This window comes from Hyperolius riggenbachi, chromosome 3 (genome assembly GCF_040937935.1).
Source record: "Hyperolius riggenbachi isolate aHypRig1 chromosome 3, aHypRig1.pri, whole genome shotgun sequence".
Taxonomy (NCBI): Eukaryota; Metazoa; Chordata; class Amphibia; order Anura; family Hyperoliidae; genus Hyperolius; species Hyperolius riggenbachi.
The window spans coordinates 89,390,898-89,414,743 of record NC_090648.1 but is presented as its reverse complement, the minus strand read 5'-3'; the positions used below and the strand labels follow the sequence as shown (position 1 = coordinate 89,414,743).

General features: G+C 44.4%; 2 protein-coding genes across 3 annotated transcripts in view; both read right to left on the bottom strand.

The window, feature by feature from the left end:
* Window positions 1–23,846, bottom strand: part of MAP2K7 (mitogen-activated protein kinase kinase 7) — a 49,799-nt gene that overhangs the window by 7,677 nt on the left and 18,276 nt on the right. For both annotated transcript variants that reach the window (XM_068274541.1, XM_068274542.1), the window contains 8 exons: window positions 23,534–23,672; window positions 16,394–16,460; window positions 14,814–14,927; window positions 9,692–9,811; window positions 8,282–8,389; window positions 4,300–4,479; window positions 4,124–4,204; window positions 3,870–4,012 (listed from right to left, as the gene is read on the bottom strand). In XM_068274541.1, coding sequence (XP_068130642.1) covers window positions 3,870–4,012; window positions 4,124–4,204; window positions 4,300–4,479; window positions 8,282–8,389; window positions 9,692–9,811; window positions 14,814–14,927; window positions 16,394–16,460; window positions 23,534–23,672 — 952 coding nt within the window. The remainder of the gene's footprint in view (window positions 1–3,869; window positions 4,013–4,123; window positions 4,205–4,299; window positions 4,480–8,281; window positions 8,390–9,691; window positions 9,812–14,813; window positions 14,928–16,393; window positions 16,461–23,533; window positions 23,673–23,846) is intronic.
* On the bottom strand, window positions 18,038–22,822 carry LOC137561038 (uncharacterized). The gene is made up of 2 exons (XM_068272259.1): window positions 20,898–22,822; window positions 18,038–20,543 (listed from the first exon to the last, which is right to left on the bottom strand). The coding sequence occupies exons 1-2, from the start codon at window positions 21,435–21,437 to the stop codon at window positions 18,489–18,491; spliced, it is 2,595 nt and encodes an 864-aa protein (XP_068128360.1). The 5' UTR covers window positions 21,438–22,822; the 3' UTR covers window positions 18,038–18,488.

The window sequence follows — 23,846 nt, the reverse complement described above, 5'->3', positions numbered from 1 at the left end:
TCTCTCAATCGAGGTGTTCCTGCAACCACCCAGTGCTCATACAGTTACAGCACACAGACCGTGACCACCCCATGACAAGAATGAAAAAGTAAGCGTTCAGAATTGTATTTAAACTCAAATTTGTTTTATGGCTGAACACAGATTAAAAACAAATCCACATGAATTACATTGTGCGCTCTTATGACAAGGACCCTATCGATGTTATACAGTGTATAGTGTACACACAGTACAAAAAGTAACAGTGAATCAATCAGATCGTCAGAAAATAATTGCCCAGTCTCCAATTCCTGAATGCCAAAACCGGTCGGGAATTGGAGACTGAACAACTATCTTCTGATAATCTGATTTATTCACTATTACTGTGTGTACACATTACGCTATATAACATCAATAGGCTCCATGTCAGAAGGGGCAGCAATGTAAGTACTGTGGATTTGTTTTTAAACTGTGTGTTCAGCAATAAAATGAATTTGAGTTTGAAGTCTATTCTAAATACTTTCTGATTCTTCTTGTGGTAGCAGTGGTCACAGTCTGTGTGCTGTAACTGTATGAGCACTGGGTGGCTGCATGTACAACACGGTTGAGAGACTTTAGCCAATAGCACTGAGGAAGTTGTGACATATTGCTCACCTTTGGCAGCGGTTTGAGGTTAAGAATTTATGAATATTTGGATGGAGAGCCATTGTATACTCCTATTAGACTTAAAGTGAACCTCCGGACTAAAAATCTACTCAGCAGAACTAAAAAGGCTTGGTGTTTCTTTAACAGTTTCACAGCATCAGAACTTTGTTTTTCTTACCAAAGCATCATTTTTAGCTGCATTTTAAGCTAAGCTCCACCCATCAAAGAAAACTGCCCGGGCTTTTTTCCCTGATGCTGTTCGAAGAATGATGGGATTTCCTATGTTGTTATTCACGTTGCCTAACAACTCGGAGGGGTGATCAGCACATAGAACAGTTGGAACGGTGTCTTATACTCCCGGTCACCTCCTTTCAACCAAAAAGATGGCTGCCCCATGAAAAAGATGGCTGCCTCCATGAAATCAAACATTTGCCTGTTCTTTTAAAACAGGGTGGGTAAGAGATTATATTACCTATCTATTTTAATTAACATAACTAATGTGACAGTATGTTTGCTTAGGCTGAAGTGTCTCATTAAATCCAAATATCATGCTGTTGCCCAAAATATATACAATCATTTTGCCGTGAAACAGTGGCAAATGCTGCAATACTGAGCACCTTGAGAATGGGACGATGGTGTTACTTCCGTATTTAGGGAATAAGCTATTGTGCAAGGTTGTATGAATTTGAATTTCACACCATCTGTCTACCATGGAAGTAAAAAGGCATGTGGCAGTAACTATCTACTTTTAATTCATAATGTGGACATATCTTATTAATACATTACTAAACAGCTGCCATGTCAATAGTATTTTACCAGTTTATCCCCAGAATTACACAGGCAATTTTTAATTTCAAGCAGTAGAAAATCAAAAACATTTTGCTCTTTTAAGCTACTGTAGAGAATGAGCAATTTTTGGTAGATTAATCTAATTATATTATTGTCCTATAGCAGTGATGAAATCCATAGTGGCATGGATTTGCCAGAAGCAGACTTCCCATAATGCCCAGCACGACCTCTGACCTGAAGTAAGCTGTCCAGTGGAGTATGCTAACCTGCATGCCCCAATAGCAACAAGGGTTCCCGAATGCATTTACTGCAGCAAACTCCATTCCTATTGGCAAGCTGACTTCAGGTCAGAGGTCATGCCCCGCATTATGGAATGAAAATTTTCCACTGGCAAAACCTAGGTCATAGCTAGCTTTGATTCTTTACCCATAGAGTGTACCTTGAATTGAAAAAAAACAACAAATGTCTAAGTGTTTCCAACACGAGTAAAAGGAAAAAAAAAAATACTCTTACCTAAGAAGAGGGAAGCTTCTGGATCCTGCAGAGGTTTCCCACGTCCTTCTGGCCCCACCGTTGGTGGCGCGGAGCCCCAGAACATAGCCAACAAGATCTTGTCGGATATGTTCTCTTGACCATAAGTCCCACTGTGTGCCAAGCGTGGCCACACCGCATCTGTGTGATCACGACTGTATCCACACAGCAATTCAAAGCCGCTCGTACACACCGGCACAGTACTCGTGTACACAGGGGACCTCTGTCACGGTCCTAAAGGTGGGCCCGTGCAGTGGTGAAAGGTCTCCAGGAAAATGTGGGATGCCTGGAGGACCCAGAGGCTTCCTCTTCTTAGGTAAGCATCTCATTATTTATTTTACTGCACCTTGGGTTCTGCGAGTGACCGGTGAGTGAGTAAACTACTTGCCATCTCCATTAAAGAGAATGTGTATTCTAAAGTTCTTACAATAAAAAGCATACCATTCTACCGTCTTTCCTCGAAAATAGGACAGTGTCTTATATTAATATTTGCTCTAAAAGATGTGCTAGGGCTTATTTTCAGGGGATGTCTTATATTTGTATTAGGAAGTGTCTCTCAGCAGAACATTTCCTGTTCCTTTGTACTGTGATGTTCATGGATTTGAAAGTATGCTACTGTACTGATCAGGCACCTGCTCTGTCTTCCCTGCACACAACTGATACCCTTGCTGTGTGCTGGGATGACAGGATCAGTGCCCAATTGGCACTACACCACTGTGTCCCCACCTACTGGCTGCCTCTTGCTCCTCTTTAACTTCCGCTAGGGCTTTTTTTCGGGGTAGGGCTTATATTTCAAGCATGCTCAAAATTCAGGCTAGGGCTTATTTTCGGGGTAGGTCTTATTTTCAGGGAAAGAGGGTATTCATTAGGTTCTCCTGGGCCCCTCTGTGCTGTTTCTGCCACTCCCTGCTGCAACCCTGGCTTGTAATTGCCAGTTTTAGGCAGTGTTTACAAACAAAAGACATGTCATGTGATAGGCTGAGAGGAGCTCAGTCTGTGACTCACACAGAGCCTGCACGGGGTGTGGAGAGGGTGTGTATAGCTTCTATCCTATCACAAGCAGTGCAGCACATTCCAGCCTAAGCCCAACAAAGCCGTCAGAGGAAAGAAGATTACATTATATAACAGAGATAATACAGCCACTGTGCAACTAGGAAAGGCTGCAGTAAGACAGACCACAGAAGAACAGGTATAGGAACTTATAGGATAGAAGAAATAAGGCTGAACATTTTGTTACAGAGTATCTTTAAAGTCTACAGAGTAAAGTAGAAATTAATAGCCAACACGTTCTATGCAACTGAACGTATTTAGATGAAGCAGACCACCTTAAATGTATAACTAAGGCTTGAGCACACTTGTATGTTGCTGAGCCGATTTCAGCAACATGTATCAGTAAGGGATATGCAGAACATCAGATAGCACATAGACTACACTGTGACTTCTGCACTAGTTAGCAGTGTGCTCCGGCAATGCAGTCCCGCATGCATTTGTGAGTGCAACACAGTGCTGACCCATTCAATACAGCTGAATGGGGGTCAGCAATGCAACGCGGAGTGACACAGCTGCCACGCGTTTCTGTAAAACACAAGACTACCTGCATTTCATAGCAAGGCTATAGTGTGCTCATACATATACATAGCAGCCTTCATTTTAATCTATATGATCCAAACACCGAACTCACAAGATCAAAAATGCACTTCTAAGTAATCGAAAATTGTTAGTGCAGCTCTAAAATGTTGAACCATTAACTTGTACTGTATCAAGAACACATCATTATGCCAGGTACAATCATACTCTAAAACGGTTTTGATTATCATTATAGAAATAGGATTATGGCAAAGAGATACGCTAAACATACTTTTGTCCACAAATGGCAAAACAGTCCATCCACACCCTCCATGGATTAAGAGAAGCATCAACATACTTACCAATCTTTGACAAAAGACTGGAAAAGAGGAGAAAACCCCATATTGTGAGGGAGAACTGGAGGCTCTTCTTGAAGGACTTTAGTGAGAACTTCAAAGTCAGTCTTACAGTTCTTATAAGGAAACTGTCCCGTGGCTAGCTCCACCTATGAAAGAAAGTCCAGTGAGGAAAAGCAGGACGGGCAAACTAAGCCAGGACATAAGAATAGATTAGAGTATTTGATGAGTGAAGGAAAGTTTTATCTAAAATATCTCACCAATGAGATTCCAAGGCTCCACACATCTGCTCGGATGTCATAGTCCGGCTTTGTAGGGTCCGGAGGGTCAATTCTCTCCGGCTAAAAAAAACCACACGCATTTTATAAACATCTTAGTAAGGAAAATAATAACCATCCCTATTTCAAGATAAGCATCCCTCTTTCAGTAAACTCACCGCCATATAAGCAGCACATCCAGCACTCCTGGTTTTGGCCTTGGAGTCCACAAGACGCCCACTGATGCCAAAGTCACATAGCTTGATTCGTCCACTAGCATCCAACAGGATATTGGAAGGTTTGACATCCCTGTGTATAACCCCATGCTTCTCTTTTAAATAATACAAAGCATTAACAATCTAAAAGAATAAAAAAAAAAATAATAATATGGTGGGTTTGGTTGGAGTTAGCTGTAGTTACTTACAGAACATCATTCAACTCTTCTTCCCTGTCTCTTTACCACACACACAACATCACAATTGCACTGCAGCAAAAATTGCACACTTCCTCAAAATCTCTCCAAAAATCAGAATCGATGTGTTAACCCTAAGTTCTTTCAATACTTACTCCGTGTCATTCCACTTTACTTTATATGTAGCTTAACCCTTTGCGTACCAGCAGTCTCTGGCCCCTTAAAGAGAACCCGGGCGGAATAATGAAATCTTAATGGGACCCAAAGGCATGTTATGTGCACAAGAACAGGCCTCTGTGTCTATTGCCGCCGTCAGCCCCCCCCCCCCTTCCCCGCGCTGCTGTCCCCCTGAAAATAGATGTTTACCTTGCAGCCTGTCAATTTTTCAAGCTTAGCCTCCCCCATAACGTAGCTCCCCCCCCCCCGCCGATCTCTGCCTCGCTAGCTTCCTCCATCAGAAGCCAAGCCGCGACCAAGGAGTACTTTCTACCAGAAAACTATGCCTCCTGACGAATCACCACACATACCAAATAGCTCTCACCGATCACGACGCTCTTCCATTGTCGCAGGCTCCTCTCTCTGCCGTTGCTATGAGAGCAGAGCGCTTTCAGCTGGTCAGGAGCCACTTTCATTGGCTCCTGACGTTGTCCATCAATGTAAGCCAATGTGATTGGCTCACAGTGAACACACGGTCAGGAGCCACTTTTATTGGCTCTTGACCTACTTACAGCTCTGCCGTCTTATAGATGGTAGGGGGCGAATGAATTGCGGCGGGTGCAGAGCTGCGAGATCGGTGGCAGTGATGGATGAGTGTGGTGGGGAAAGTGAAATCTATGTCCTGTCAGAGCCACTTGCAGGATGTAGATTTCTACCAACGCGGTCCGGAACCGGTTAATTTATGGACTTATTCTTGTTTTCTTTGTGCATGGATTACTCAGGTTGTCACCAACCTCGGGTGTAAATTTTGTATCAATAGCATTATTAACTGGATGTATTTAATACTTATTTTCCCCACTGCATGTCTGTGAAAGTTTGCCAAAAAATGTGCAATATATGTAGATGACTTTATGAGGATTTTTTTTTCCTTTAGGAAAACAGAGATATACTTTAAAGTGAACCTGACCGCTATTTTAAAGTTAAGCAGCTTACCGTATTTTCCGCCGTATAAGACGCACTTTTTCTCCCCCAAAAATAGGGAGAAAAAGTCCCTGCGTCTTATACGGCAAAGGCAGGGAATCCCCAACTTGCGAACGCCCGCCGATATGAACCGCCGACCCGACGCCAATGGGGATTCCCTGCCTGTGTGTGCGCTCGCTGTGCCTGGCTCCCCTGCGTGCTTAAGGTGTCCTGATCTAATTTCCTCCTGCCCCCTCCATGTGTGCATCTCCCCGGTGCCCGCCCCCTCCCCCCACGCGTGTCTCTGATATCTAGCCTTCCTCTCTCCGGGTCTGCAGCTGCAGCGGCTTACCTCATATATGCCGCCGGGAAGACTGCAGACACCCGGCTACTCCATGTGTTCCCTCTACTGCGCGGCTTGTACTGATTGCGTCATCAGTACAAGCCGCGCAGTAGAGGGAACACATGGAGTAGCCGGGTGTCTGCAGTCTTCCCGGCGGCATATATGAGGTAAGCCGCTGCAGCTGCAGACCCGGAGAGAGGAAGGCTAGATATCGGAGACACGCGCGGGGGGAGGGGGCGGGCACCGGGGAGATGCACACATGGATGGAGGGGGCAGGAGGAAATTAGAGGGGGACACCACGCAGGGGAGCCAGGCACATGCCACAAGGGGGGAAACAAGACTGATGAGAGGGACACAGGAGGACACAGACTGACACAGGAGGACACATGGGGAGGACACAGACTGACACAGGAGGACACATGGGGAGAGGTGCACAGGAGGACACATGGGGAGACTGACCCAGGAGGACACATGGGGAGACTGACCCAGGAGGACACATGGGGAGAAGGGGCAGTCAGGACACATGTGGGAGACAGGCAGACAAGGTGCACATGGGGAGAAGGGACACACAGGACACATATGGGAGACAGGACACATGGGGAGACTGACACAGGATGACATATGGGGAGAAGGGGCAGTCAGGACACAGCGGGAGACAGGCAGACAGGGTACACATGGGGGAGACAGTCAGACAGGTACTCATGGGGAGAAGGGGCACACTGGACACATAGAAAAACACATGGGGCATACAGCAGGACAGATGGGGCACACAGGAAGAGACATGAGGTACACAGGAGCACACAACATGTACAAGACGCTCCTGGAACATGGACGCACCAGGTTTAGTATTTTTTTCCTGGTTTTTGCCCTCTAAATTTGGGTGCGTCTTATATTCCGGAGAGTCTTATACGGCGCGAAATACGGTATATTGCATCCAAATCCCCATTTCAGTTCTGTGAGGCCAGCCAAATTCAGCCACACTGCACAGAATACGCCCAAACAGCTCCACCCCACCTACTACACAACACGTCTCTACAGCAACCAACAGAGTGGGGTGGTGGGAGGGGTCTCAGAGCTCCAAGAAGCAGATTGAGGGTCTTGGAGGCACCAGATTACAAACAAATATGACAAACATATGTGTACACTCATCATTCTTAGCAATCATTTGCACTGTGTATTGTTATATTTGAAGAGTCAGTTTTAGGGCCAGGCACAAGCCTTTTTTAAGCTGGTGCATAAGGTTCTAGATAAGCAGAAGTCTGTGCAAATCCCCCCCCCAACCTGCCAGTGTACCTACCGCAGTCTAATGCAGATCAGCACAGAGAGCACAATATTTATGGAATCAGGATTCAGGATAGGCTCTCCTCCTACCTTCGAGCGGCACTGTAATGCTGACATCCTCCTCTGAGTCCCAATCACTTCATTTTATTATGACCCAGAGGAAGCTGTCAGCGTTTAGCGCCGCTCAGTGATGGAAGACAAGAGTCGATATGGTGTCTAGATCAAGTTAAAGGATACCCGAGGTGACACGTGACATGATGAGAAACATTTGTGTGCCTGGCACTGTACATGCCAATAACTATGCTGTGTTCCTTTTTTTTTCCCTGTCTGAAAGAGCTAAATATCAGGTATGTAAGTGACTACAGTGTGACCCTCACTGATAAGAAATTCCAACTATAAAACACTTTACTAGCAGAAAATGGCTTCACAGAAAAGGAAAGAGATAAAAAGGGTCAATAATTCATAGATTTTAGCTCTGGCATACTTCACTAAACGTGTAATTGAACAAAAACAGTTAAAAATTAAAAAATAGATTTAAACATAAAATAAAAACTAGAATATCTTAAAAAGTCATTTTTAGAAGAAAGAGATACAATCATTTATTTCATTCGTTTATTGTCGCCTCGGGTGTCCATTAATAGCGGGCTCCCTGCGCCGCTCTGCATTAGGCTGTGGGAGGCAGCAGAGTTTAGCCAGCCGCAGCAGCCCTGCCCCAGGTTCTCGTACACAAGATAACTCTGGCAGGGCTGCTAAAATGTTAAAGCACCTGGTCAGAAAACTCTTATAAGCCACATTTCTGCTGCACAGCCTCCCAGATTGTGGAAGAACAGAGCCACCCAGGACAGGGAAGGAGGCAACAAAGTACATAGGGCTGGAGGAAGCCCCAAGTATAAATGATGTATAATTCACACCTCAGGTACACTTTACCCTACAGGAATTAGTTTTGAATAAAAACCGGGATAAATTTAGCTACATTTGATTCCCAAGCCCGATTATGTGAATTACTTACTGCTACAGTCATTTTTCCCAGAATCCTCTCTGGTATGGGTCCCTGAATCCTCTTCTTTAGTTTTTCTGCACATGTTCCCATCAGTTCCATGGCTATGAATACATCTGTCTGTAGAAGTGGAAGACAAGGTAGAAGCCATATTAATTCACCAATTACCAGCACACAAGTAATAGATTGTGTGATGAAGCACTGGGCCTTTGATTTGAAGTCTACAGCAATGAGGTAAAAATCCATCAGGTTGTCATGTGGAAACAGAGCTGTGACAAGGTCTTCCAGCATCCAAAGCTGAGACACCAAAGTGCACCCCTCCATCCCTCCCACCCCAGCTGTCACACACTGCTTGATATTAGAATAAAAAAGGTACATCCGGTACATTTTACTTACAGATTCAATATTTGTATGGTTTATTCCCGACAAAGGAAAAGTAAAAGGAGAAATGTCTATAACATATTGAATATAATTTTAAAGAGTAACTCCAGTGAAAAGAACGTAATGAACAAAAGTGCTTAATTTTTACAATAATTATTTATAAATGGTTTAGTCAGTGTTTGCTCACTGTAAAATCTTACCTCTCCCTGATTTACATTCTGTCATTTATCACATGGTGACATTTTTACTGCTGGCAGGTGAGGTCAGAGGAAGTAGCTACTGCTTGCTTTTTTTTGGCAGTTGGAATCAGCTGTTATTTCCCACAATGCCACAAGGCTTCCACAGTGTGATGTCAGCACCATGGTCCTGACATCACGCTGTGGGAGGGGTTTCACCACAATATCAGCCATACAGAGCCCCTATGATCCGTTTGAGAAAAGGAATAGATTTATCATGGGAAAGGGGGTATCAGCTACTGATTGGGATGAAGTTTAATCCTTGGTTACGGTTTCTCTTTAAGATCAGGAGGATTTGCTACTGCACTGATCTATAACAAGAGCTCAACTTGTCTAAAACTAGCCATGTGTTTTAATGTATCTTCAAAGTCCTAAGTGGTTTTATTTTGGCGTTTCCTACTTTGGACACATTTTTCTAGACAGAGACAATCTTGCAAGACAATTGCGATTATCAGGGATTTATTTTCTGGCAAAACACTTGCTTTTGGATGCTCGCCTCAAAAAATGCCAATTCTCATTTCTTGAAGCTTTTTTTTTTTTTATTTTTTTTTATTTTATATATTTTTTTTTATTTAGAGTTGTCGTCTCTGACCCAGAACAAGTATGCAGCAAAGAAGGGGAGAGGGAGGGGCATAATGCAAGGACACTCTGGGTCAGTGATTTGTAAAGTACTATGGGCCAGAGGATCAGCTCTTATTTTCCGTAATTTCTAGGTACACAGTAAAAAAATATTTAAGAACAAGTTTTGAGCAACAGATCCACAGAAGCACTCTCCCAGGCTGAACACATCTTCCAATAGACTTACGTTTGTGATGAAGGTGCCGTAACACTGTACTATGTATGGGCAGTCATGGCTTTTCAATACAACATCCAGATCCATCAAAATACGTTTGTTCTCCTCCTTGTTTCCTGAGCGGCGCATTTGCTGGAAAACAAGCAAGGTTACTGAGCTGGCTTCTCCATTCCTGTAAATTCAGCAAGACCTGTCCATGATACTTCTATCCTGCAGCAGGAAGCTGCATGCAGACAAGCAGACAGCTCCCTCTATAAACAGGCAATCAGCTCACAGAAGCATGCCTAGTCATTGCTATGGAGCAGTGCGGGCATTGAGTAAGGAGGCATCTCAGTGCCTGCCAGTCAAGGAACACAACAGCATTGGCAGAGAAAATCCAACATTTCTGATCAGGGCTGTGGAGTGATTTTGGGTACACTTAGTCAGCGTTTTCATTAACTGCCGGATGATTTTTTGTACCAATTCCCCAGCCCTGGCAAGTATTAGACTAAGGGCCCGTTTCCACTAGTGCGGCGTGCGTCTCGCAGACGCACACCGCACTGAGCCGGTGGGCGGGATCGCAGGCGAATCCCATGAGCCGTGCCATGCACGGCTATGGGATTCGCAGCCTCCGTGGCGAAATCTGCGGGGGGTTCCAGGCGAATCGCTCCCGCAAGCGATTCCGCCGCGGCGCCGTCATCCCCTATGGCAGAGTTTCCCCATGCGAATGATGTGCGGGGAAACTCTGCCGAATCGCCGGCGAAACCGCCCTAGTGGAAACGGGCCCTAAGGAGTCAGAACAATTTTGGGTACCTGGAGTCGGTGGTTCGCTGGAGTCAGTCAGATGATTTTTGTACCGACTCCACAACCCTGCTCCCGATGGCATTTCCTCTGAGCATAGTCAAGCAAAGAGCTCAAAGGATATCTAAATGTAAGCAGAAATAATTGTTGCCCAATAGGACAATAACCAAATTTGCCAACTTTCAGGTCTGTGGTGTCTAGCCTAGCCGTAGGTGTTGGATGCACGACCGTAGGTTCTTAGCATATCCTGTGCAGATACGCCGTGCCTGTTGCAGTGTTTATTGCCTTGTTTCCACTACCCATCAGTGTGCATCCGCTGCCAGGAATAAGTGCCACGTTACCTCAGCAGAAGCATACCGCGTTGGATTGAAACAGAATGGTGGACTAATGAGAATCTTTCCTGGGGAGGGAGGATTCCTATTGGTCTGTTTCAAACCAATCGGTAGACAAAGCCCCGGCAGGCCATTTGGGATGAGATGGAATTGAGGGGGCCTATGGGGCAGTCATTTGTAAACGATAAGGGTGCTCAGATGCAGCCTTACCCTCTTCACAGTTTGGATGGTAGGGCGTAAAAGCCATCTTTAAAGTACCATAAAATATTTTTGCAGCTCTGCTCAAGCTGTTAAAAAATGACAATCATGTTACGACATACCAGTATCCTGTTTGGGTAAGGGGGGGGGGGGGGGTTTAAAGCCAATAATGCAGTAATATAATATGGAATTACTGATCAGGGCCTCATTTTACACGTGTAAGCATAAGTACACTAACACTTTCACTTCAGCAGTTCCTACAGCAGGGGTGTCAAACATATACGAAGTTGCCCGAAACTGAGTACTGGCTGGGACCAAGTTGCAGGCCTCCCCTAATGTCTAGTGGCCACCTTTCTCCCTTATAAAGTTCCCTGGTGTCTAGTGATGACTCTCATGCCCCCTAAACAGCTCTCTGGCATCTTATTTATTGTCCAGCACTGTGTAATAACACTGGCGTTATAGAAGTCCAATAAGTTCTAATAATAAACAATAATAATGCCTCCTCCCTCCACTATACAGTTCCTTGGTGTCTAGTGGGCCCATTCCTTCCCCATATAAATTCCCTGATGTCTGTTGCCCCCCCCAAACAGTTCCCTGGTGTCTAGCCCTTTCCCCCTCCCTCCCCAATATGGCTTCCCTGGTGATCTTGGGCTTCACCCCCAGTATAGCTTCTCTGGTATTCTAGAATGGGCAAAAAATTATGTTAAGTGGGGAAACCACTTGGGGGCCACAATTAATGCTCTGAGAGCCAGATTTAGCATGTAGGGCCTATAGCTTCCTGTACGTTTCTTAGAATAGTATGAGAATTAAGCCCAACCACAGGGGCCATAACACCACCTCAAAATTGAAAAAAATAATAATTGGATGAGTGGAAGATTACAGCAATGCGAGTGGGCCATATAATCTTTAATATAATCTTTTTAAATAAATTACCGTATTTTTTGGACTATAAGACGCACTTTTTCTCCCCCAAAAGTGGGGAGAAAAAGTTACTGCGTCTTATAGTCCGAATGTAACAATAACTCCCTTCCTTAGTGGTTGTTTCCTTAGGTGGTAAACCCCAAGCAGCATAGGAGAAGCCGCTCTAATTATTCACAATGCTCTTTCTTTGATCTTTAATCCTCCCAAGCCTGCCCCGCAGCAGTGCGATCCACATTGCGTTGTAATTATCCACTATGCTCCTTTGATCTTTAATCCCTCCAGCGTGCCCCGCAGCAGCGCAATCCACATTGCATTGTATTATTATCAGTGCTCGTTCTTTTATCCAGAATACCCCCCAGCGTGTCCCCCAGCAGCACGTGATCCACAATGTCTCTATGCGCATAGGAAAAGCCGCTGTCATCATCACAATGTTACTTCTTTGAACTTGCCCAGCGTCAGCCCCGCAGCTCGATCCCAGCTGACAAATAACAGATTTGTCAGCTGGGATCGAGCTGCGGGGCTGACAGGGCTGACGCTGGGCAAGTTCAAAGAAGTAACATTGTGATGATGACAGCGGCTTTTCCTATGCGCATAGAGACATTGTGGATCACGTGCTGCTGGGGGACACGCTGGGGGGTATTCCGGATAAAAGAACGAGCACTGATAATAATACAATGCAATGTGGATTGCGCTGCTGCGGGGCACGCTGGAGGGATTAAAGATCAAAGGAGCATAGTGGATAATTACAACGCAATGTGGATCACACTGCTGCGGGGCAGGCTGGGGAGGATTAAAGATCAAAGAACGAGCATTGAAGTTGATTACAGCAGCTGCTTCTATGCTGCTTAGGAACACTGGATCATGTTGGTGCTGCTGAAGCCATCCTACCGTGCACCTCTTAGGACTGCATGGACACCCTGACCAGACCCTACTACTGGCACCCAGGCTGGTGAGATTATGTTTAATGTAATTGTATTGCTTAGTTTCTAGGGAGGGGAGGGGAGGTTGTGTAGTGCAGTGTAGCTGGGGGGAGGGAGCATCAGGGGTTAGTGAAGTGTAGTTTAGTATCGTTTGTAATGGCAGCAGGGGTTAGTAGTAGGGGTTAGTAATGGCAGCAGGGGTTAATGTAGCTTGGCAATGTGACAGAGACATTGTGGGTGAGGAAAGGTCCATAGGACACTCCTGGACCATGGATGCACCCAGGTTTAGTGTATTTTTTTTTCCACGGATTTTGCCCTTTAAACCTAGGTGCGTCTTATAGTCCGGAGCGTCTTATAGTCCGAAAAATACGGTAGGTGTTTAATTTGACAAAATTCATTCAAAAATACTGTCAGTAGTGTGTGGTGGAGCACACCTCAATTGGAATCGTTCTTGATGTGCCAGGTCAGTCTATCAGCACCATAGACTATCTTCAGAAAGTAAGGAACGACCGGCACCATCTGTAGTATCCTGGTGACGTCAGCGTGGGAGGCCTGCCTGGATATTCAGTTTTTCAAAAATGTTCAGATTTTTTCTTATAAAAAAGCTCCTACCCTTAGAGATAAATTGGTGCATGCTGATAGTGGTATTGTGGGGTCTGGCTGCCGTGGGTTGTCCCGCAGGGGCACTTTCCCTTGTCTGAACTGTGTGCATTGTAGTTCAGTTATCAAAGGGGATGAGATTAGACATCCCTACCGAGGGACTAAATTTAAAATTAAAAATTGTTTTACATGCGATTGCACATTTGTGGTCTACACATTAAAGTGCCCCTGCGGCATGATCTACATGGGCCAGACCACACAAGATGAAAGTGCGACTATCGTCGCACAAACAAGCGAATAGGGAACGCATAGTAGATCAAGCTGTTCCTTTTCATTTTGTTCAGGCTGGACACAATGTCAGCCAACTTCGATATCAAATTATAGAACAGGTATTGCCCCCCAAAAGAGGAGGAGAGCGTTTAAAAAAGTTATTATATAGAGAAGCATGGTGGATCAAAAAGTTGGACACCATGGAACCTAAAGGTGCATACACACATCAGACTATAGTCTTTGGAAAATGAAAGATCACAGACCAATCTTACTACCCTTCATGTAGTATGAGAGCCATACTCTACACAGTCTTTTCTATGGAGCTGAACTCCACATCAGAAAAAAATCTTTGCAAGATGCTGTACACACAGATGCTGTACAGACACAAAAGATCAGTATCTGCAAAAGATCTGTTCCTACCAAAAATCCATTCCTGCAAATTGCAATGATAATCTATGAGATCTGCAGATCAGATCAGATTCACCAGGATGGATTTTCAGATCTGCAGATGATTGCTTGATCTGCAGATGAATGTCAGTTAAATCATGTGTGTATGATGATCTGCAGATCTCATAGACTATCATTGCAATTTGCAGGAATGGATTTTTGCTATATTACTATTGGCTTTATTATTATTTTTCTGGTATAGGATCATAACAACTGTCTCCATATGCAGTTGGTCCCCATATGCAGGGATTGGTTAATAGCCCATCATGTTTAGTATATAAATAGATGTTATGTGATATGATACTTTGTATATGCCTGGCTTGAAAAAGGAGCTGCGCTCCAAAACTTCGCTATCCCTGTAGGCTGCACTTTTACAATCAAAGAGCATAATACTACAGAAGGTGCCGGTCGTTCCTTACTTTCAAAAAATACTGTTAAATACTGACTGGAAAAAGCATGATCAGCAGGTGATTTTTGGCATAATCTAGCATTATCTCGGAATTATTTGTATCTTATTGACGCTAGTGGTAAACCAGGGAAATGACCCATATCAGTGACAAACTGATCATTTTCCTGATCTACCACTCTTCTTATAGTGTACAGTTCTCCTTATTGTTACCTGCAAACAAATATAATAGGACATCCTACTTCGATATGATAAATTACCTTTACAGCAATGATGTGTCCAGTTTTCTTAAACCTCATCTTCCAAACTTGTCCACAAGTTCCGCTTCCAATTTCCCCCAAATTTTCTAGGTCATTAATATCAGCCTGGTATTTCTGAAAACCAGAGCGTGTGACAATCAGGACAGGTTACAGTCATATCCACATGGAAAGTACCTTCATCAGAATTGTGTATGCATCTGAAGATGAATAGCAATCAGGTTAGAATAAGATCACAATCCAATCTCTTCCACAATCCTTGTCCATCAATAACCTTGAAGGGTCCCTGGAAAAATTGTCACTCTTGTGCTTAACCGCTTTCGGACAATAGTAGTTGAAATATACGCCCTGCTTGTGTTCGCCTAAGCCTGCCAGGGCGTAGATTTCAATTTACACATTCCACACGGACCCGCCGCTGCAGCTCACTAGCCCTGCCGTCATATGACAGCAGAGCTTTGTGAGCCAGTCAGGAGCCAATTTCATTAGCTCTAACCCCGTGCTCTCTGTGAGCCAATCTGTGCTCAGATCAGGGAGGTTAATAAGGTGATAGAAGTCACATGACCACTGCTGGTTTCTTAAAAATGAAGGTATTTTGGAATTTGGTTTTCATCTTTATTATAGGGGTTCTGTGGGCTCTGTTATTAATCAAAAACTGACACTTACCTGGGGCTTCTACGGGCCCCCTGCAGATAACATGTCCTGTGCCATCACTGAAGAATCTCTAGTTCCCCCGCCGTAGGTCACCGTCCAATTATTTGTCTAACTAGACGTATGCAACTGCACTTGTGCAGCCGCGCACGTCCTCGCTCCCGCTCGTGTCTCTGGGAGTTTCATGCGCAGACGCAGTACAAAGTTTTCTCATACTGCACAGGAAGCTCCCGAAGACACGAGCGAGGACGCACAAGTGCAGTTGCATTCGTCTAGTTAATCAAATTGGATGGTGACCTGCGGCGGGGGGGGACTGGCGATTCTTCAGTGACGGCAAGGGGTTGAGGAGATCCGCAGAGCAGACACTGAAATTACCACAGATGTCCATTTGTGGTAAAAGATTATCAATTTCAACATTTCTATCACCTTCAAGTGAAATAAAGAAACAAAAAATCTCATCAATCTGCCCCTAGTTGATAGGTAACAATCATTGGAGTCAGTTTTTCTGCATCCAATCTGCGTGTAGTGGAAACAGGTCCTTAGGGTCTTACACAAGCTTAATTGCTGTCAGTTGTAACTAAAACAAAAGGACAACTAATGTGCAGTCCAGTGTCTATGTTTCCCTATGGCCTCACACTTAAAAACTGAAGCTTTTTCACAGTGCACTGCTACGGAGAAAAAAAAAAAAAAAGTATTAAAACGCAACGCACAGCAATGCATTGTAAAAGTGCCCTTAGGCAAGCTGGTCACTTTTACTCCCTGTGTAGGCCAAACCAGGAAGGAAAAATAGCACTAGATGTGGTGGACGTGCCTGAAACTTGCATACTGATCACATGCTTCGCCATAATCTAAAACACAGAAATCAATCCACTGCATTTGTGACAAGAGTTTCATTAATGTGTTCCACAATAACAATTACCTTACATTTATCTTACCTGTCCGTCAATTAAAAGAAACCCAGTCTGCTTAATAATTTCTTGCAGCTTCTGGTCAATTTCAGTGCTGAAAATAAATGAGAGCGCTCAGTACAATAACATATATGCAGCCACTTCCTGCTTTCTGTAGCGATTGCATCCTTTACACACTTATTAGGAAGTGCGGCCCAATCCCAGCTATTAAATGTTAAAGCGGTATAAAACCCTGACATAATATTCAATAAAAACAGGTTTTCCTACTTTTTATATGCCATACGGTTATCATATTTGCTTTTGTGCATAAGAAAACACATCAGCCTCCATGTCTCACCTCAGTTTCTTCCTAAAAGGAAACTGAAGCAAGAGGGATATGGAAGCTGCTATATTAATTTCCTTTTAAACTATACAAGTTTCCTGGCTGTGCTGTTGATCTTCTGGCATCAGTGGTGTCTGAGTCACAACCCTGAACTGGCATGCTGCAAATCCAGTGAGACACCAGTCAGAAATATCATCTGCATGCTTGTTCAGGGTCTATGGCTAAAATTATTAGATGCAGAGGATCAGTAGGACAGCCAGGCAATTTGCATTGTCTAAAAGGAAATACATATGGCTGCCTCCATATCCTGCTCACTTCAGGTGTCCTTTAAATATTTTTATGTAGATTGTGCTCAGTTCTCTTTAGCCACTTCACAGGCTGTTGTACCCTTCCAGCCAATAATTTTCATCTTTCAGCGAACCTTTATTCATTTGACAATAACATTATCACTGCTCATCACACCTCAGTGATATCTTGTTATGTTACCGCTATAAATTAGGCTTCTGGGGAGTGATATTTGTTTTCAGTAATTATTTTAAATGCATTTTAAAGGAGAAAAAAAAAGGGGGGGGGGGAATACCTTTATTTCCAAGTAATGTTATCACCATACATTGTATGAGGTAGACACAATCTAAATGTTGTGATAGCTGGAAAAATTGGGAAACATGTAGTAGCATTGTTTATTTTAAAACTATAGATGATGGATTTGGAAAAATAGTCTATTTTTTTTGTACTGTACCCCATCAATAGTTACAAGCTCTTTTTTGCTAAAATAGCAGTACTATACCCTCATGACATACGTATTAAAAAAGTGTTTTTATGGTAACTATGGGGGGCAGGGGAGGTGGGAAAAAAGGCCACTCTGAAGCGCGGCCATGACAGCTACAAGATAGACGCCTTTGTGGTTAGGTTATTTTACACAGCACACATACACAATCATTTAGAAAGGAGGTTCAGTTTAAATATTTTTATTTAGATGGTGCTCAGTTCCCTTTAAAGGGAACCTTAACAGAGGGATATGGATGTTTTCTTTGGTGAATGGAGTAATGGTTAAGGGCTCTGCCTCTGACACAGGAGACCAGGGTTCGAATCTGGGCTCTGCCTGTTCAGTAAGCCAGCACCTATTCAGTAGGATACCTTGGGCAAGTCTCCCTAACATTGCTACTGCTTGTAGAGCGCGTCCCAGTAGCTGCAGCTCTGGCACTTTGAGTCCACCAGGAGAAAACGCGATAGAAGTGTTCTGTTTGTTTGTAAACAATAGCAGATGCCTGGCAGTCCTGCTGATCTTTGGCTGCAGTAGTGGCTGAATCACACACCTGAAACAAGCATGCAGCTAATGCAGTCAGACTTCAGTCAGAGCACCTGATCTGCAGGCTTGTTGAGAGGCTGTGGCTAAACGTATTAGAGACACAGGATCAGCAGGAAGGCCAGGGAACTGGTATAATTTTAAAAAGCAAAGACTATAGTTACTTACGGTAATGTCTTTTCCGGAAGTCCGAAGGACAGCACCCATGAGACTTGTCTCCTTCCCCACTTCAAATGGACAGGAAGCTAAAAATACCACAGACATTTGCATATTCATTAGGCAGGCATATATAAATAGGGAACTCACAGTAAATCGTCAGTAATAAAAAAGACCACACCACACATAGTTCTGCTTCAAATGTATTTATTAGTAAGGGTGGGTCGCAAGGGTGCTGTCCTTCGGACTTCCGGAAAAGACATTTCCGTAAGTAACTATAGTCTTTCCCAGGAACGTCCTCGGACAGCACCCATGAGACGAAAAACAAGATAAGTTAATTAGGGGGGGACAACTGCCTGCAATACTTTCCTGCCGAATGACAGGTCTGAACTAGCTGCAATGTCTAATCTGTAATGTCTGACAAACGTATTTTGGCTGGACCACGTGGCCGCTCTACAGATCTGTTCGATGGAGGCTCCCGCCTTCTCTGCCCAAGAGGCTGACACCGCTCTAGTTGAATGAGCCTTTATGGATGATGGTAATAACTTTCCTTGTTGGGAATAAGCCAACGCAATGGTCTGCCTTATCCATCTGGCTATAGTCGACTTCGATGCTTGTTTGCCTTTGAATCTTCCTCCGAAGAGAACAAACAAGGCATCCGATTTCCTCCATTGTTTGGAACGATCTAAGTAGCCTAAAACCGTCCTTCTTACATCCAGACAGTGAAGTTTCTTCTCCTTTTCATTGGTCGGGTTGTTACAGAAAGAAGGTAAGAATATTTCTTGAGAACGATGAAACTTAGAAACAACTTTAGGGAGGAAAGAGGTGTCCAACCGTAATGTGATACGATCTCCAGAGATAATGCAATAAGGTTCTCTCATGGACAGGGCCTGTAATTCACAAACTCTCCTGGCCGACGTAATTGCTACAAGAAAAGCCGTCTTGATGGTTAAACATTTATCTGAGATCTCCTCCAGAGGTTCAAAGGGGCTGTTACATAAGGCCTGTAGTACGGTGTTTAGGTCCCAGGATGGCATTCTTGACTGAACCAGTGGCCTGATTCTTTTAAGTGCCTGAAAGAATCGTATGAAGAATTCTTCTTCAGCCAAACGTCTCTCCAGAAAAACACTAATAGCTGCTGTCTGAACCTTCAGTGTGCTGGTGCTGAGGCCTTTCTGATAACCCTCCTGTAGGAATTCTAGTACTGAAAGGGATAAAGAACAGTCTCTGGAATTTTGTTCACACCATCCTTTATACACATTCCAGGTCTTTTGATAAATGTTCCTGGTAACCTTTTTTCTGCTCTGGATTAACGTCTCTGAAAGTCCGTTAGAGAAACCCTTCTGCTTTAAACTTCTCCACTCAGGCTCCAAGCTGAAAGCTGAAGGAGCCTCAGATCTGGATGAAAAACTGGACCCTGGGACAGCAGGTCTGGACGATCTGGCAGCATTACATGATCGACTGTAGCTAAATTCTTCAGTAGTGTAAACCATGGTCTTTTGGGCCAGTATGGCACTATCATGATCATCCGAGCTCGGTCTTTCTGTAATTTGTTCAGAACTCGAGGAATTAAGGAAAGGAGGAGGATAGGCATACATCAGACCTGAATTCCACGTTATCGAGAATGCGTCCACTGAGCAAGGATTGTCCTGGGGGCATAGTGAGCAAAACATCTGGCACTTTGTGTTGTTCTTTCGAGCAAACAAGTCCATGTCGGGTCTGCCCCAGAGGTGTACCAGGCCCTGAAACACAACTTCGTTCAGAGACCACTCGTCCTGATGAAGTGGTGATCTGCTCAGAAAATCGGCTAAACAATTCAGGGTTCCCTTTAGATGGACTGCTCTCAAGGATTTCAGGTGTCCTTCTGCCCACTGTAGTATCTTGCATGACAGGTACCATAGAGAATGACTCCTTGTTCCTCCCTGTCTGTTCAGATAGGCCACCACTGTGTTGTTGTCCGTTCTTATCGTGACGTGAGTGCCCCTGATTTGGGAATCGAAGTGTGTCAACGCTTGCCAAACAGCTGCCAGCTCTCTGTTGTTTGAAGATCTTTGCCTCGACGCTCTGGGCCAAGATCCCTGTACTGGTATTGTACCCAGATGGGCTCCCCAACCCCAGGCGCTTGCATCTGTTGTTATGACTGTCTCTGAGGGATAGCTCCAAAGACGTCCGTTCGTCAACTGTGAAGGGATCAACCACCAATTCAGTGAGTCCTTTATGAACTGGGGAATTAAGATTCTCCTGTCTAAGTCTCTTATACTCCTGTTCCAACTTCTTAAAATCCATAGTTGTAATGTCCTGGAGTGTAGCTGACCCCATTGAACTGCTGGGAATGATGAAGTTAGAAGACCCAGTAAAGCCATGGCGTTTCTCAATGATATTGAAATCTTGCCCTGGAAAGAAAGAACAGATTTTAGAATTGCACATATTTTCCTTTCAGGAAGAAACACAACACTGTCAATGGAGGCTATAGTAAACCCCAAAAATTCCATAGTCTGAGTAGGAACTAGAGAGGATTTAGACCAATTAATAAGCCAGCCTAAGGACTGCAGAAAATCGAGACAGAAGTTTATCTGTGTCTCAACGGTCTCATAGGATTGACCCCAAATAAGAAGATCATCCAGATAGGCTATGATCTGAACTGACTCTAACCTGAGTACTGCTAGAACCTCGGACAATACTTTAGTGAACAGCCAGGGTGCAGAAGATATACCAAAGGGTAAAGCTGAAAACTGGAAGTGCCTTACCTCTCCCTGTAGTCTTATGGCGAATCTCAGGTATTGCTGGGATCTGACATGGATAGGCAGGTGGAGATAGGCGTCCTTGAGGTCAATAGAAGCCATGTAACACTGACTCTGTAGCAGATTGACCACATTGCGTATATTGTCCATTCGAAATTTTCGATATCTTATTGACCTGTTTAATCCCTTTAGGTTTAAGATGAACCTGTACTCCCCCTGAGGTTTTTTTACTAGGAATACTGGAGAATAGTACCCCTGAAACTGTTGACATTTTGGGACCTGACGAATTACCCTCTTTTCCAGAAGGACAGCAATTTCTCTTTGTAAGGCTAAGCTTAGATGCTGATCTGATGGGGTCTGTGTAAGAAAAAATTGTACTGGAGGAGCTGTGGCAAACTCTATCTTGTAACCTTCGAGGATTATATTTAATAACCATTTGTTCTGAAAGTGACTTTCCCAGTTTTCGTAAAAGTGCGCTACTCTTCCTCCCACTGGGAGCCTGATGTCATTGTTTAGATCCCTGGGATGGGAGAGGAAAGGACACATTTGGTCTTGGCCGCTGTGGTTTGTTCTGCCCCCATCTTCTTTTAGGATAGCTTTTGGACCCCTGTTCGCTCTGTTTTGGGTCTCGAAAGGAACGTTTGAAACGAAAATTCTTTCTTTTTATGGGAAAGTTCTTTTTATTGTCTGAGGACCTTTCTAGCGTTTCATCTAATTTGGAACCAAATAATAATTCCCCCTCACAAGGTATTCCGCACAGTTTAGATTTTGAGGAGGTGTCCCCTTGCCATGTTTTTACCCATCCCCTGAAGCTATCTGGGATTGTGTATGAGACAACCAAAGTTTTAAAGATCTGGCTGCGGCTGTAGATGCGACAGCTGGTTTAAATGTTAGTGATGAAGACTCCCATGCTCTTCTTAACAGATTATCCATTTTCTTATCAATGGGGTCTTTTAAATTTCCAAAGTCCTCAAACTGGAGATCAGATTTTCTAGAGACCTTAGAAAGAGCGGGATCTAATTTAGGTGACGGCCCCCAGAATTTCTGGTCATTAGGGTCAAACGGATATTTATTGGCAAGAGACTTGGGCCAGAATGCTCTCCTCTCTGGGTTATCCCATTCCCGTTTAATCCTATTCTTCAGAGAACTATGTACTGGAATGAAAACAACCTCAGGATCAGATAAACTCTCATACATATGATCGAGGGGTGATAGAGTCTTTTCCTCAGTCTTAATACCCATGGTATCACGCATAGCTTTAAGAAATAACTTTAAGGCATCAGTTGCAAAGGCAAATTTATGAGGCTTATCAGTGTCTAACTCCTCTCCTGAAGGAATTTCCTCAAGAGACGATATATCCACCTCTCCCTCAGATAATTCTGAGTCCCCTGAATCTTCACCCCTCTTTCTTTTTTGTAAATTTACGGCAGAGTCCTGCCCTGGGGGAGGTTGAGGTGTAACCATGACATCACTACTAGATGTAGAAGGATGAGATGGAGGCACCATAGGAGAAGGAATAGGAACAGTCCCAGCAGCTGGAATGTTTGCCTCCTTAATAGCTTTAATGGCAGTAGCCATTTCAGAACGCATCCATCCCATCAAATCTTTAAACACCACGGGTGATTCTTTCTTCATAACTTTGTCAATACATGTTTGGCATAATGATCTAGATGAAGAAGAGGATATTTTCACGGCACAGATGGCACATCTTTTATGATCAGACTTCTGAGCCTGTTTTCCCTTGTCACTCTTATCAGCCTTGTCAGTTGGATCAGATTTGTCTTTATCCGTTTTAGGAGCATTAGGCTATAAAAGAGACAAAGAGAGAGTGTAACTAACCAGCCTCCTATATAAAAAAACTATTTATACATATCTGAAAAAGGAGTCAGCAGATGACACCAACCAGAGAGGCTTCAGAGCCAGGCTCCACAGATCTGGTGGAGGAGGATCCAGCGGCAGTTTCCATGGTCAGGGAATGGATTCTGACCAGGAACTGAGCTTTAAATAAGCCGCCCAATTATGCCACGCCAAGGTAAGCCGCGCCTGACAGAGTGCGCTTCCAAAATATGAACCCCCCATACAACTGCTGCTGTACCTATAGTTCCTCCTTACCTTATGGGCAAGCGAACCGCTCCCTCACCGCCGGGCTCTGGGATGCAACGCGGCTCACTGCCCTCTGAACGCTGGATAGGCTTACCCGCGGTGACTGAGTGACGTTATCCGGCTGGCGCGATCACATGATCGGCCTCTTCTTCCGCCGGAAGTGCGTCAGACGCGCCTGTGCGCGCGAGATCCGATGGGGGAAACTATTCGGCCGCAGCTCCGGCGCACGCCGGGTCCCTGACCCGCGATACTCGGCCTGAGTCGTGCAGCAGCTCCTGCCTTACAGACATGGTTGGCTTCAGCTCCCCTGTAGCGTCCTGTGTGGTGGACAGAAAACAACTGACGATTTACTGTGAGTTCCCTATTTATATATGCCTGCCTAATGAATATGCAAATGTCTGTGGTATTTTTAGCTTCCTGTCCATTTGAAGTGGGGAAGGAGACAAGTCTCATGGGTGCTGTCCGAGGACGTTCCTGGGAAAAATCCATATCCTTCTCAGTTTAGGTTCCCTTTAAGTGCAAGCGTGACGCTGTCTCACCTCTCCAGGCTCCGTTGCGTGAAGTAGTTGGCTTGCGGTAGGCTCAGCATTTGCCGCGGCCGGACAGGTAATGACGGGTGATGATGTGCGGAGTTGTCGGGACGAGTGTGTCCATCGTTGGCAAGAGGAAGTTGTAAAGCTGCACAAAAAAGTGGAAGAGGGTGGTACATAGAGAAGGGACAAAGTTTGGGGAACAGAGAAACAATGAGCAATAGCTGTGCCCCATTCCCCATTATAGCTCACCTATAATCCAGTGCCTTATCTCTCCTTGTGCTTCTATTCAATTCTGCATCCCACAAACTAAGCTCCTCTT